This window comes from Macaca fascicularis, chromosome 3 (genome assembly GCF_037993035.2).
Source record: "Macaca fascicularis isolate 582-1 chromosome 3, T2T-MFA8v1.1".
Taxonomy (NCBI): domain Eukaryota; kingdom Metazoa; phylum Chordata; class Mammalia; order Primates; family Cercopithecidae; genus Macaca; species Macaca fascicularis.
The window spans coordinates 39,912,804-39,929,267 of NC_088377.1; the positions used below are offsets into that span (position 1 = coordinate 39,912,804).

A 16,464-nucleotide genomic window follows, 5' to 3' on the forward strand; every position below is an offset into this window, starting at 1 on the left:
CAATAAAACATGGACTTTCAGTCATCCCATGAAGGTGATTTTGCGTGCATAGTACATCTCTGTCTGTGAATATGCCTAATGAGGTATGGAAGGACACTTATTATCCAAACAAAGACATTCCACTGGTGCTAGAGAGCTACAGAGGGAAGTTTTTTCTGCCTACTGGAAATAAAGCCAAGCTTTCTTCTTCCTTCAGCAGTGAGGATTGCTCTCCTCCTCTTTATCATTCTCACACTCTCTTTTTTTTAATGGGCCAAACTCTACCAAATAACAAGATAAACTTTGTGTAAGCCTTGGTAAGAGCAGAGTGTCTGACATCTTATGGTGCTATAATACTCAAAGCAAAAGCAAAATCACCTATGACCAGAAAAGGGAGTCACAGGAAATCTAGAAGACTTATTGGCCAAGAGACCTGCAGCCTCATAGTTCATTAGCTCTCCATAAGAACTCTCACGTGAAATGAAGCCAGTGTTGTTTCAAGTGCTTGAAACCCTCGTTACTCTACCTCTAAATGTGAATTAATTAGGCAAGTTTACTAGCAGTTACTAAACCTCAAAAGCAAGATAATCAGGCATTATTCTACTAAATACTGGTCTCCATAACTCCTCTATTTTCTTTAGGAAAAGTTAGTTAGCCTAAGACATTTGGCATAAGGGCTATGCCAAAGCTATGTTGGGGTCAGCCAGGAAGGATTCATGGGAGTCTCCTTGAAAATATTACAATAATCGAAGAAATCTTCAACCTATTGCCCCTTAGTACTGTTGGTCCCTTGTACTTGATTTTTCCCCTTAAGTTTTATTCCAATTTCTAACATTATCATTCCCTCTTCCTTCTCAGCAACTAGTCCTCCAAAGTAGAACTTAAACAATGACCAGACATGGCCCTGCAACACAGCATATCCTTCTACATTTAGCATGCAATCATGAATCACAGGTATAAGACCCCTTGAACAGACTTGGTTTTGGTGACTACATGTAGGACTTATTGCTTTTACCCAAGAAGAGGATCAGGCATCCTAAGTAGCTCAGAAATTTTTCTGGAGCTCTTGAATGTGTATAGGCAAGAAAGATTAAGCAACCTGTTGCCTTACATGAGGCATACTATCTTCTTATGTTTTCTTTTGAATTCAGGATTTCAAGGTTGGGGAAGGAGTGGGAAAGTAGCCATGGACATGTGAGAATGTGGATGATCCTTTTACATTGTCAGGAATGGTCAAATTCTATGCTTTATGTTGTTTGCTAAAAGACACTTTCCAAAGCTTTCAACAGAAAATATAATGGCACACATGCCTATTCTTGGTGAACCCAGACTTTTTATCTAGTCTCTGATAGTCAATTTTGAAGGACTGCTTAGGGTAATGAATCCTTCAAGTTGTAAAGATGAAGGGCAGTTTTTGGACAATTCCCATTTTGCTGTAGGAAAACTAATCTGGAAGAAGTAAAAGGGAGAGGTTGAAGTGAGAGAACGGAGGTGGAAAATGATTTCAGTTGATCAATTATTTGTTAAGCACCCACTGTATGTCAGGCCCTTACAAGGAAGCAAGCAAAGAACAAAAGCATGTGATGGCCTTGCTCCTAAGAAGCCAGAGGCCAGTAACCTGGATTGCTATAGACCAGAAAAACGACCACAAGCCCCTACAACACAGCACTGGCATAGGATGAAGTAGAAGTTTCTTTCTATGAGATCAATAGCATACAACCAAATAAGAAAGTCAAAAGTTACACAAAGTTCAAAAACCTAAGACACCAACCTTTAAGAGATCTGATTGTCGGTGGTGATTTTGGAAGGAAAGTTATTATTAGGATTATTTTAGTACTAAGAGTTTTGAGCTGTCTATCCAATATTTTCACCTGAACCTCTGCCTTGGTAATACTTCGTGTGTGTGTGTGTGTGCGTGTGTGTGTGTGTGCGTGTGCCTTTTCATGTGTTTGAAATATATTATCTATCCCACACTCCACATAGGTTTGGGGGTTAATTACATACAGGCTGATCTGAATCTATACTCTTAGGAACGGGGTTAAGCTACTCTACCACAATGTGAAGAGTTGATATGTAAGAGACTCTGAACATCTTATAAATTATCTTTAAAATGTTTTCTTCTTTGTGAAGGGGAGAATAAGTATTTGTAAGCAAATGCAAAAATATCTTTAACTAAACAAAAGAACAGTTAGTTAACCTTGTTGTGATTAGCAGAGAGGATAGCTGCAGACACTATAAAATCACTCAGCAACAAGATTTGACAAAACCTTAAAGATGGCTCTATTTTTCCTGTTTTATACAGGAAAATATTAAGGCCCTGGGAATTGAAGTACTTTTCCCAACAGTGGAGTAAATGTCAGAGTCGAGGCTGTGTTTTACATCTCGGTTTCCCCACACATCCCACCCTATGGTTCTGTTGTGCTGTTCCTTTGTGTGACTCCTCAAAGCCTGGTTAAAGGTGATACCGTATCAAATTGTATTAACTCAGTAGCACAAAACACCAGGGAATTGATTTATAAGAGTATTAACCTTGTGGCATTACTGAAGACCCATCTGATTAGTAGTTATCGAGTAGTCACCCTGGCTAAATATATGGGTTTGATTTTTAATTTTGAAAATGAAAAATATTTTAAAATCTATGTCTTACATCCATATCCCCAGGAAATTTTAATCAAGTTTTAAAACTTCCAAATTTAGATAAACTCATGTTTTTTGTTGTTTTAATTTTCAATCAATGAAAATAGAAAAAAACTAATTGGATAGAACAGCACAGCAGAAGCATTACTTATAGCCAAAAATGGGATGCAACAAGACTGAAGAAGAAAATGCAGGACAGTGCTTAAAAAAGCAGTCTAATGAAAAGCGGGGTCTCCTCAGGATGTCCTTAGGTAGACATTGCAGCAGAACTGCAAAGTTTTCTTTAGAAGGCTGGGGAAGAGAGGAGGAAACAGAGAAGGGACAAGAGTGGAAAATAGAATGAGGCTGAGAATACCAAGCGTTAGTGCTGTCCCTATCACCTTCCTCACTTGATCACTGGGTGATCTAGGGCAAGTTTCTTCCTTTCCCTCAGCTCATTTCCTCATCTGGAAGGTAAGTCACTAGACAAGATAGCCTTTGATGTTCATTGTAGCTCTAACTGATCTTCCCCAAGCAAATAGCTGGGAAGGACACTGTGCCCACAATATGCAAGACACAAGGTTTACAAGCAAAGAACCAATCAAAACAAAAGATGTTTTAAAACCCCTAATGTCACTTGAATTCTTACAAATGAGCAATGGTACATCATACTTTTACAAAGCCCTTCTGTGATTTCATTTTTAAAATCATTTCAAGTTTTATTTTACTTCATATTAAGATAATGGGAGATAAAGTGGTAAATGGTTCATGCAGGAATATATGTAAGAGACACAAAAATCCAAAATAGGTAATTGTTATGTTAGTATTTCCCTTTACTGAGGGGGAGCAGACAAAAGAATGTTAGAAAAAGCTTCATAAAGTGGATTATATAGAATGTGCTTTAAAAGAGTTTGGTATTTTACTGAGTGGGAAAGAGCAGTACGGGGAGTTATTGTTCAAGGGTTAAAGCTATGCAAAATGGGTCAATTACAGAGATAGGCTCTAAAACATAGTACCTATAGTTATTACTGAGGTATTTTCTATTTAATAATTTATTAAGAAGGTCGATCTTAGGGATTCTGACAACAACAACAACAACGACAACAACAACAATAAAGGGATGTAGGAAACATTTGGAGGTGATGGGTATATTATTACCTGGATATTCATTGTGGTAACAAGAGTAATATATATGTGCAAATTTGCCAAACTATATCCATTAATTACATACTGTTTTTGTATAACAATTTTACTTCAGTTCCTACTATATTGCCTGGCAAACAATACTTTATACTTAAAGTAAGAGCAATGATTATTGCATGTGCATGTTGAAAATAATAAAGAAAGCAGGTGACAATAAGACATCCTGAGTCTTTTGGAAATAATAGCATTCACCTGCTTTCTCATCCATTGAGATATCACCACATTTAGGTACTTGTGTGTCCCCGGAAGTTTCTTGTGGAAGATTTAGTTATTCTCTTTTCGTTAGGCTCTACCAACCAAGAACAAATCACAGACTCAGACAGCATCATAAAAAGGCTCAGACCTACCATGTCCAGAGACTCCAGGCTCAACCCACATTGATGCTGGCCCTTCAGCCATGAGACTCCATTTGCTTCTTCTTATTCTCCTTCTTTTTTCAATTCTTTTATCCCCAGGTAAGTTGGTAGCTGATTACTATAAGGTTCTGCAGATTAGAAGGCTATATCCCTGGCCAGACAAGATCCTAGAATCAGTTCTGTGGGTTCAAGAACCTAATATTTACAGATTCACTAAGATTATAATAGGGAAAAATAGAAAAGAGACTCATTTAGCAGTAGCTCCTGTTGATAAGATTCCATCCATGTTTTTTGATCTAGTGAGTGGATATAATAATGGATGCTGCTGAAATTCAATCCTGTCAGATCAAACTGCCTACATATCAATTTCCATGCCCCACCAAGGCATCTCAAGATACAAAGTAAGGATACAACAGAACGTGACCTCAATGAGATGCCTTTGTGGGACCTGGAAATTTATATGCAGGCAGTTAGATCTGACAGGATTGAATTTCAGCAGCATTTATTATTATATTTGCTCACTAGGTCAAAAGAGATGGATGGAATTCTATCAATAGGAGCTACTGCTAAATGAGTGTTGACAAATCTGAAAGTTTTATTCAAAGAGACAAACAGAAAAATTATAATCCTAGAATAAGTGAAAATTATATGAGAGACTTTTCAAAATAAATTCTATTTTACGTGGCTATGAATAACAAATGATTTGCAAAGTGAAACTTAGGACTAGAAAGGAGAGTTAAAGGAACTTCAGACAAGTGAATTAATAATAAGTAAAGACACCAAGAAGTGCGCTCGTGGTATATTACAGGTAACCACACAGAAATGGGTAACATTACTTTCAATACTAAACCAGCTAAAATTTAATGGTCTAAGCATGCATTTTGAGGGCTTTTGGAAAAAAACAGCATAATAAACCTAAAGAAGATAAAAGGAAAGTTATAAATACAAAATATAAATTAATGAAACAAATGAGAAAAAAACTAACATTTTAAAAAACGCTTTTCATAAAGTCTAATATACTTTATAATAACCTGGCAACACTGGACAAATGAGAACATGCTTAAAATAACTATTGCAGGAATGAAAGGTTAATGTCAAAACATGTTTCAGAGATTCAAATAATTTTTTAAAAAATATATTTGTGTATTATATTCCCTCTTTGCTGTGTACTGGGGGATTTTCCTGTTGCAGTTCACTACATCATGTGTCATCAATTGTGACTGTGTCATCAATTTTTATGCTAGTAAATTATTACCATCAGCATACAAATATGCTGTTAAGCATGTCCTTGCTTTTCTTCTGATGCCAGCTGTCAATCTATTTTTTGCTCTAGTTTTCAGCAAAACATCTTAAAAGAGTTGTCCATACTCTCTGTCTTCAATTCCTCTCCTCTCATTGTCTCTTAAATATATCACAGTTGGGCTCTCTCCCCTTTTTTCGATCATGTTATTGACACCACTTTTGTCAAAGTTACCAATAATCTCCATATTGCTAGATCCAATGATCATTTTTTTACTACAACTTTAATTGGCCTATTAGCAGCATTTGACACAAATAATCACTTCCTTCTTCATAGTATACTTTCTTCACTTGGCTTCCAGGACAGCACATTCACTTGATTCTCAGCCTATCTCACTGGAGCTACCACTTCGGCTTCCTTTGTTTCTTCCTCATCTTTTCCCGTCACACTTCCTATTGGAGAGCTCCAGAGCTCAGTTCCTGATCCTCTTCTCTTCTCCCTCACCACACACTCTGGAGGGGCTCAGCAAGTCTCATCCTCTTAAATTCTCCTTTTGGACCTCCTTTTGAACTGCAGGCTTATAATAAATTATCCAACTGCATAACTGGTATATCTACTTGGACACTGAATTTCAAAAGTCATAGATATCCAAAATTGAACTCATGATTTTCCCTCATAAACCACTACATACAGATTTTCTCTTCTTGCAGAATGCCATGGTCAGCACTGGAGCCTCTCTTAGCTCTCCTGTACACTTTCATCCTCAGCAAGCCTCTATCTCTGCACCTCAAGAATCTCTCAGGGCTCCCATCCCTCGCCCAGCCTTGGACAGTAGCTGCCTCACACTCAGTGAAAGACCAGAGAATCTGCTTCTCTCATCTACCTGCCCTGCCCTGTCTTCAGACATCAGGTCCCTCTGCTTATGCACCTGTGAGAAAAGAGAGTGAAGGGGGCATTGTCTCAGCTCCCCCACCCACTCCCCAGTAACAGAGGATTTTACCCGATTCTCACAGTAAGACCTTTACCTTGCTCTCACCTCAAACTGCAGCAGTTCCTACATGCCTGTCCCTCAAAAGGGTCTCAGGTAGTTCTGCTCTCCATCCGATCTTACCTAGGAGCACACAAGATAGGTCATGAAAAAACCATTAGTGGGGTCGGGTGCTGTGGCTCATGCTTGTAATCCCAGCACTTTGGGAGGCCGAGGTGGGCAGATCACGAGGTCAGTGGCTAACACGGTGAAACTCCGTCTCTACTAAATACAAAAAACGAGCCGGGCACGGTGGCATGCGCCTGTAGTCCCAGCTACTTGGGAGGCTGGGTCAGGAGAATCGCTTGAACCCTGGAGGCGGAGGTTGCAGTGAGACAAGATCGCGCCATTGCAATCCAGCCTGGGCGACAGAGTGAGACTCCAAAGAAAGAAAGAGAGAGAGAGAGAGAGAGAGAGAGAGAGAGAGACAGACAGAGAAAGGAAGAGAGGGAGGGAGGGAAGGAGGGAGGGAGGAAGGAAGGAAGGAAGGAAGGAAGGAAGGAGAAGGAGAAAGAAAGAAAGAAAGAAAGAAAGAAAGAAAGAAAGAAAGAAAGAAAGAAAGAAAGAAAGAAAGAAAGAAAGAAAGAAAGAAAGAAAGAAGCATTAGTGAGGGAAAGTGAGTGAGAGTGAGTGTGTTTGGTCCCCTACTGATGATGCTAAACTATCACAAGCCCACACTCAGCCTTTCAACATTTGCTGGAGATTCACTTGTTTCCTTGTTATCTCCATCAAGGGCAGCTTCCTCCTGCTTCTGCTGCTGCAACTCAGCTAGGCACAAAGCATCTGTGGATCCGTTCTTTTTTCAGCAGGGCTTCATCACTCTGAATTTAAAATAATTAGCTTTTTTTGAGACCTCAGTTCTGTGTTTCAAAATGAAATCTATGATCTATAGATTATCCAGCTTATTCTCTTTGTCAGGGCAAGAGCATTTTTCTACAACTTTCTAAATTCTAAACAAAAGTAAAAGTTCACTTCTTTTCAGAATCCCCACATGTCAGAAAGTGTTACTATTATCATCAGTTTAGTGATATTTATGGAATTCCAAGTTGACTCTAATATCAGCTTTTGGGTTAAGTTCTTTCTTTCTGATATGTAGCCTTTGAAATTTTATTTGCTGCAGATCTTTTGGTAGTGAACAATTTTAATTTTTATCTGTCAATTTCATATTGTTATTTTTGATCTTGAAAGACAGCATTACTGAGTACCCAATTCTATATTAACAGTTATTTTCTCTCGACATTTGTTGATACTAGTTTACTCATTTTTAGTGAATGAGTGAACAAGTGAATCTCCAGCAAATGTTGAAAGGCTGAGTGTGGGCTTGTGATAGTTTAGCATCATCAGTAGGGGCCCAAACACACTCACTCTCACTCGCCCTCCCTCACTAATGCTTTTTTCTTTCTTTCTTTCTTTCTTTCTTTCTTTCTTTCTTTCTTTCTTTAATAATCAGATAAATATTATTTCATTATAAATTATCCTTTTTTCAATGTTTGTATGGTCTGGTGTTTGGTTTTAATGTTTTATAATTTAACTAAAGTGAGTTGATTTTTATATCATCTGTTAGAAATATATTCTTTGAATCAATGGGTTTATACCGTTTCTTAATTTCTTTCTGAGAATCTCTTGAAATGGTGAATCCTTTTACACTTCTCTCCCCCCATATTTGAATTAAATAAATGTTAGACCTTCTGTTTCCATGCTACATTCTGGGTATATCATGTAAACATTTTTTTCTTCACTAGTTATCCTCTTACCTGTGTCTAATATATCATTAATAACCTGCATTAGTTTTAAATTATTTTTTTGTTTCAGACCTGCCTTTTATTTTTATTTTTTTTTTTATTTTATTTTTTATTTTTTGAGATGGATTCTCGCTCTGTTGCCCAGGCTGGAGTGCAGTGGTGTGATCTTGGCTCACTGCAACCTCCACCTCCCGGGTTCAAGAGATTCTTCTATCTCAGACTCCTGAGTAGCTGGGACTACAGGCACCCGCCACCATGCTCGGCTAATTTTTATATATCTATTTTTTAGTAGAGACAAGGTTTCACCATCTTGGGCATTCTGGTCTTGAACTCCTGACCTCGTGATCCACCCATCTTGGCCTCCCACAGTGCTAGGATTACAGGCATGAGCCACCATGCCCAGCCAGACCTGCCCATTTTTTCTATCATCTATATTGTTTTACTATTGTTTTTACATCTTTGTAATAGTAGATTGTTTCTTTAAACAATTGATACACACCTGCTTAATTATTTCTCCACATTGATGATTTCAATATATTTAGTTTTAAAGGGTCTACATATGCTATTCATTTCATTAACTTTTATTCATGGTGTCTTGCTTACCTGGTCATTTTTAATACTGAACTCATTGTTCATCCTGAACCTGACATCATTTTATGGTCTGAAATGAGAATGCTATTATCCAGACTTCCTCTGTGAAGCTGACTCAATGCTTTAACTCAATATAGAAGTTTCAGCATTAACAAACTGGAATTTCTGATGGCCCAAGAGTCAGTAGTACCATCATTAGCATTACTGATCATAGCAGATCTTCCCAGAAGATCTGGGAAACCCTCACCCCCCTCCATCAGCTATCCAGTACAAAGTGCCCACTGCTTAAGCTCCAGTTCACAGACTATTTTTGTGTTTGAAAGAGGAGATATTTTAAGAACTTGCCTAACCATTTTCAGGGATAGAAATGTTTCAAAGAGATCCTCTACTATATATTTGTTCTATAGCAGCAGTCACTTGAGAGCAGCTAACTTGCAGTCATGGCCAAAAGCCTAAATCTTTCTTTCATTCTAGTCACACCTATTTTGTACCTTTTGGGGATATCTCAGATTCAGATGCATTCATAGTATTCTATGATTTGGGACACTACTACAGATTCTTCAAAATGTTACAACATTCCAATGGTATTTTGGGAGGTATAGAAGGAGAGGAAAAACAATGGGCTCAAGTCTCCTCTGACTTCTCTTCTTACAATATGTTTCATTGTTCAAAACTTTTAGAACTATATTAATACAGCATTGACAGTGGACATTCTTCTTTTCCTTCTGACTTTAATAGGATTGAAGGAATGTTTTGCTATGAAATTGCTATATGGGTTGTATTCAGACAAATTTTGACTTTGTAAAGGCAATATTCTCCTCATTATTTTTAAATGCTTACCAGGATTCACAGTATTATTTTCAGTTCTCCCTGTTTAAAGGCATATTTAAATAACTTGATGACTTGGATATATTATATATGTTACTCTGCTACAGAAACAGAAAAACCACCACCAAATTATATTCTAAGATACTTGGTACACCAATTGCACCATCTTTTTTTTATCTAAGACATTCAATTCTTCCACAGGTGGGAGCACATGAATTAGCATCATTTACTACTTGTAGCTTTCACTACAGACTTTCAGACTTATGGTGCCTAAAAGAAATAGAATACTTCTAGCTGGGTTTAAAAGCTACAAATAAACAGAGGAAATATACACTATTTTGAAAGTACCACTTGAGTGTTATGCATGTATTTCAATATTATGTTGCTAATTTTAATTGTTCGAAGTTAAAGAGCTTAAACCTCCCCCTCATGCATTCCTGAATCACCCATTACTCCCACACATACATTGTTTGATACAGCATAAACCTAAGTAAATAAAGATGTGGCAAAATGAAAAAAATAAAATAACGTTATACCATTCTCATCTGTGAATGGCATCAGTAGACAGATGTGAATAAAAGTAATGTGATTATCATTTTAAAAATCATCTTTAATAGGATCCATTTACTATTAAATGAACATTTGCTTAATGAATAATAAATCTTTGACACAATGAAAACTATTAATGCAGAGTGAGACCAAAATGAAGGTAATAACTGATTTTTTCCTAACCCTTGCTTTAGTTGGTCTTTCCACTAGACTGTCACTTAATTTTAAGGATATTATAATAGCACAAAGCCATCAGCTTTACCATTAGAGAGATCTTCATTAAATTATCTTTGTTGTAATAAAGGTCATCTGGAGGAAATACTGGTCTGGACACAATAATAAATGTTAAGCTTTCTAATATTTTCCACTTTTAGACACAAATTGAAAGGATCATTTATAATGTCAAAAATATACTTTTTTCTAACTAATCTATCCTATGACTAAGACACTATTAGCAATTAAAGTAGATAGAGCAAATCTAAATGTGGAGAGAAAAAGTAATTTCCACTTACGTTTGGACAGATGAAAGCACGGATAAATTGAAAGCCTGAAATATTAGCTTGGGGGAATGAAATCACTTGGGGGAGCAAGAGCAGGATACACCAGCCTTTAACTCTATACTTCCCCCAAGAAAAAATATATAGATAGCTAAGTACAAACCAAAATAGCACTGGGAGGGTTCAAGGGACCACTTAAGAAGCTACGGCAACACAGTGAAGCCAAAAAAAAAAAAAAAAAAGAAAAAAAAAGAAAAAAAAAGAGAGAGAGAGAGTGAAAGAAAAAAAAAATAGCCATATAGAAAAAAACAACTGCTGAAATCAGCATACCTGAGACTGCAGAAATATCTTTTTTGGCTAGGAACGAAAAAAAGCAGAAAGGGACTATCAGTATCAGCCACAAGGTGGAACCACCATGGCCCTCAGTAACCCACTCTGGCAGAAGACACTGGCATTTTTGCCCTGCGGTAAGCAACAGCCATTTCTGAGAGAAAACGCAGAGGAAAAGATGAAGATGTACCATCCCCTCCCACAGCTCTTTTCCCCAATGAAAATACCGTGACTGTTGTGCCAAACCAGGTTGGAACTACTACCTTTCTTAATCTGCATGTGTCTCTGACATATGAGCAGCAACCATTTCAAAAGCTCCCACGTAAAAATGCTCATACTAAATTTATTCTCTTACTTAAGAGTGTTTATGGATTTACATTCCATTTGTGGACTATGTAGATCTCACTGGATCTTCTTTCCTGCAGTAAGAGGTGGTTTGGGTGCTGCTGAAGGTCATTGTCTCAATTTGTCTGGTGTTTGCAGAAGAGATGTCTGCAAAGTAGTAGAAGATCAAATTGGTGCCTGCCGAAGAAGGATGAAGTGCTGTAGAGCATGGTGGATTTTAGTGCCAATTCCAACACCACTTATCATGTCAGATTATCAAGAACCCCTTAAACCTAAGTTGAAATGAAACTGATGTAAAATAAAAATACATCAAAAGTGAAGTTCTTTGCATCTAAGAATATTGAAATATACATATTAAGTACTTCCATCTTGATAACCATCTTGTATTTTCACTTATCAACATAAATGAATAAATACTAATTTCAAATATACCCAATACTATTTCTTTGTGAGTCATTAACAGATCTTAACAAAACCTTTAAAAATGAGAAAACTGTTATTTTTGTTTTCCAAGATGGTGGATTGAAGGCATTGTTAGCCTGCCTCTTGCACTTGGAAAGACAAAGTGGTGTGTAGAGATTCACACTGAACTTTCTTTCAAGAAGCAACACAGGAACTTAACAGGAAAATTGAAATAAGCCACAGACCATTTGAAAGAAGCAGCAGGATGCAGGTTACGCCATAAGCTAGGCAGAAAATTTTGAGTTTCCAGGGTGTGAGAGGGGGATAAACTGACTGTAAGATATACACTTCCATTGGGAAACCTATCAATCTAGGCCATAGGGGAAGGCCTTAATCCTACTCAGAGCTGGAGTAGATTTAGTGAAGGGTGATGAGTATATGAGGAGTGGCATTGGGATGTGCTTTGAGTCTCCAGCACGTTCCCAGTTTCTGGCAGGATGGAGGGAAGCCATTTCCTATTCTACCTCAGAGAGGACCTCCCAGAAGTCTGCCAGCTAACTCAAATGGTGGTCACAGGTTGAGAGAACCTTCCAACTGAAATGTTTGATATAATCTTGTGAGGGGACAAACTCCCCAGGCCAGAACTGAGAGGTGAGTGGGACGTGTGATGCAGCAGCAAGCACAGGAGCTGGATGCCCCTGCTCTGCAGGTGGATCAGGAGGGGTGTGGCCTGAAAGCTGCAGTTGCTGTCTCAATACGAGAGGCTTATGGTATGGGTCAGTTTTGAGCTCTGAGTTCAGACTTCTTGAAACTTAGCTAGCTACTCCCAGTGGAACACTGTGGGTGTGAGACCTGCCTTGCCAAGGGTGTGGGAGCTGGATGGGGCTTACTGCCAAGCTGCTACTCCCCATTCTTCATATGGACTCTCCTTGTACAGAGGCAGAGGCAGCTTCACTTCTCTCTGGAAAATTACCCCAGTGGCCCAAGAACTGCCTTCCAATTCCCACTGGAGCCACTGCTTGTCCCACATGTAGAGAGCCAGAGCATCACTTTACCTGACCTAGTTCCCACCTGGTTTTGCTCAACCACCTACCCTGGTAGATTAACACAAATAACAGAAGAAACTTTTAGAAGCCCTTTGGCTCTACCCGTTCCCTGAGACACCAGACTACCTCCCATGGGTAACATAAGGTAAGTCCAAATCTCACCACTACCACCACAGCTGCCAGTCTTTTTCAAGCACCACCTCCTGGCTGAAGGCCAACTGACACAGTCCATTGGAGCATCTTGAATTCAGAACATTCAATGTCATGGCAGGCCGGGGAGCCTCCTCTGCCCTAATTTGGCTCTCTATCACACATTCACACACACACACACACACGTCACACACACACATCAACCTACTGGCAAACCGAGGTACACACACACACACACACACACACACACCCCTGCTCGATTCAGGCCATTATCCCTGATGAACATCGATGCAAAAATTCTCAATAAAATACTGGCAAACCGAATCCAGCAGCACATCAAAAAGCTTATCCACCATGATCAAGTGGGCTGTATCTTTGGGATGAAAGGCTGATTCAACATACACAAATCATTAAATGTTATTGATCACATAAACAGAACCAAAGGCAAACACCAGACAATTATTTTGATACATGCAAAAATGCCTCTGATAAAATTCAACATCCTTTCCTGTTAAAAACTCTCAATAAACTAGGTATTGATGGAACATACCTTAAAATAATAAGAGCTATTTCATACAGCCAATATCATAAAGAATAGGCAAAAGCTGGAAGCATTCCATTTGAAAACTGGTACAAGACAAGGAAGCCCTCTGTAACCACTTCTATTCAACATAGTATTGGAAGTTCTCGCCAGGGCAATCAGGCAATAGAAAGAAATAAAGGGTATTCAAATAGGAAGAGAGAAAGTCAACTTGCCTCTGTTTGCAGATTACATGACTTCATATTTAGAAAACCCCATCATCTCAACTGAAAAACTCCTTGAACTGATAAGCAACTTCACCAAGGTCTCAAGATACAAAATCATTGTGCAAAAATCACAAGCATTCCATTACACCAACAATACTCAAGCAGAGAGCCAAATCAAGAATGAACTCCCATTCACAATTGCTACAAAGAGAGTAAAATACCTAGGAATACAACTAGGAGTACAACGGATGTGAAGGACCTCTTCAAGGACAACTGCAAACCACTGCTCAAGGTAATAAGAGAGGACACAGATTTAATTGGAAAACATTCCATCCTCATGAATAGGAAGAATCAATATTGTGAAAATGGCCATAATGCCCAAACATTATAGATTCAATGCTATACCCATCAAAATACCGTTGACATTTTTCACAGAATTAGAAAGAACTATTTTAAATGTCATATGGAATCAAAGAATACCCTATATAGCCAAGACAATGATAAACAAAAATAACAAAGCTGGAGGCATTATGCTAACTTCAAACTGTACTAGAAGGCTACGGTACCAAAACAGCAGGCTACTGCTGCCAAAACAGACATATAGACCAATGGAGTAGAACAAAGACCTCAGAAATAACACCACACATCTATGTCCACCTGGTCTTTGACAAACTTGACAAAAACAAGCAAGGGAGAAGGGATCTCCTATTCAGTAAATGATGCTGGGAAAACTGGCTTGCCATATACAGAAAACCAAAACTTGACCCCTTCCTTACACCTTATACAATAATTAACTCAAGATGGATTAAAGACTTAAATGTAAAATCCAAAACCATAAAAACCCTAGAAGAAAACCTAGGCAATACCATTCAGGACACAGGCAAGGACAAAGACTTCATGACAAAAATGTCAAAAGCAATTGCAACCAAAGCCAAAATTGACAACTCGGATCTAATTGAACTAAAGACCTTCTGCACAGCAAAGAAACTATCATCAGCATGAGCAATCAACCTACAGGATGGGAGAAAATTATTGCAACCTACCCATCTGACAAAGGTCTAATAACAAAAATTGACAAGGAACTTAAACATATTTACAAGCAAAAAAACAAACAACCCCATCCAAAGTGAGCAAAGGATATGAACAGAAACTTATCAAAAGAAGACATTTATCTAACCAACAAATATATTTTTTAAAAGCTCAACAATACTGATCATCAGAGAAGTGAAAATCAAAACTACAATGAGATACCATCTCACACCCATCAGAATGGTGATTACTAAAAAGTTAAGAAACAATAGATGCTGGTGAAGCTGAGAAGAAAGAGGAACGCTTTTACACTGTTGGGGAAACTGTAAATTAGTTCAACCATTGTGGAAGACAGTATGGTGATTCCTCAAGGATCTAGAACCAGAAACACCATTTGACCCAGTAATCCCATTACTGGCTATATACCCAAAGGAATATAAATCATTCCACTATAAAGACACATGCACATGTAAGTTTTTGCAGCACTATATACAATAGCAAAGACATGAAACCAACCCAAATGCCCTTCAGTGCTAGACTGGATAAAGAAAATGTGGTACATTTACACCATAAAATACTATGCAGTCATAAAAAGGAATGAGATCATGTCTTTTGCAGACACATGGATGAAGCCATCATACTGAGCAAACTAACACAGTAACAAAAAAATCAAACACCGCATGTTTTCACTAATAAGTGAAAGTTGAACATTGAGAAAACAAGGACACAGTGAGGGGAGCAACACACAACACGGCCCGCTGGGGACTGGGGGTGAGGGAAGAGAACTTAGAGGATGAGTCAATAGGTGCAACAAACCACCATGGCAAAGGATACCTATATAACAAACCTGTACGTTCTGCACATGTATCCCATATTTTTTCAATTTTAAAACAGGAAATAATTATGTACATACATACATACATACATAAACACATACATTTTTCCCGGATCTTCATTCCTGGTAAGCCAAGGAACCTGTAGAAACACCAGAATTCTGTCCCTCTGAAAATGCAGGACAGGTCTACCTTCAGCAGCATAAAATTTTGGACCAAATGTGGTAACTACAGGTCCACCCCACAATGAGTAACTGAAAATTGAGGCAGTATTTCAGATCCTAAAAAACTGATGAAGCAATTCGTGACACATTTGGGTTGTTTTTGCCTTTTCCTACTATGAAGAGTGCCAGTAGGAAGAAGAAAGAACGGTGTACAAATATCTGTTTGATTCTCTGCTTTCAGAATTCTTTGTTTGTTTGTGTGTTTGTTTGTTCTTTCTTGAGACAGGACATCACTCCAGTCAGCCAGGCTTTTCCAGTCTGTAATTTTTGTTGTTTCCTTTTGTCAAGTTTTAGAAGATTTTATTTTATTTCTATTGAAATTTAAGGCATTTTTAGATATGTATTAAAACATTATCTCACACGCTGTGTGTTACGTTTCATTTATTTTCATCGTCCCTTTTTTATTTTATTATTTTATTTTATTATAGTTTATATTCTAGGGAATATATGCACAAAGTGCAGGTTTGTTACATATGCATACATGTGCCATGTTGGTGTGCTGCACCCATTAACTCGTCATATACATTAGGTGTATCTCGTAATGCTATCCTTCCCTCCTCCCCCAACCCCACAACAGGCCCTGGTGTGTGATATTCCCGTTCCTGTGTCCAGGTGTTCTCATTGTTCAGTTCCCATCCATGAGTGAGAACATGTGGTGTTTGGTTTTCTGTTCTTGCAGTAGTTTGCTGAGAATGATGGTTTCCAGCTGCATCCATGTCCCTACAAAGGA

General features: G+C 38.1%; 1 protein-coding gene across 1 annotated transcript; it reads left to right on the forward strand.

Annotated features, from left to right (window-relative positions):
* The first annotated feature begins 4,195 nt into the window (after positions 1–4,195).
* LOC135969850 (beta-defensin 109-like) lies at positions 4,196–11,589 on the forward strand. Its single transcript, XM_065541155.1, has 2 exons — positions 4,196–4,253; positions 11,384–11,589. Exons 1-2 carry the CDS (start codon positions 4,196–4,198, stop codon positions 11,587–11,589), a joined length of 264 nt encoding a protein of 87 aa, XP_065397227.1.
* Positions 11,590–16,464: the final 4,875 nt, after the last annotated feature.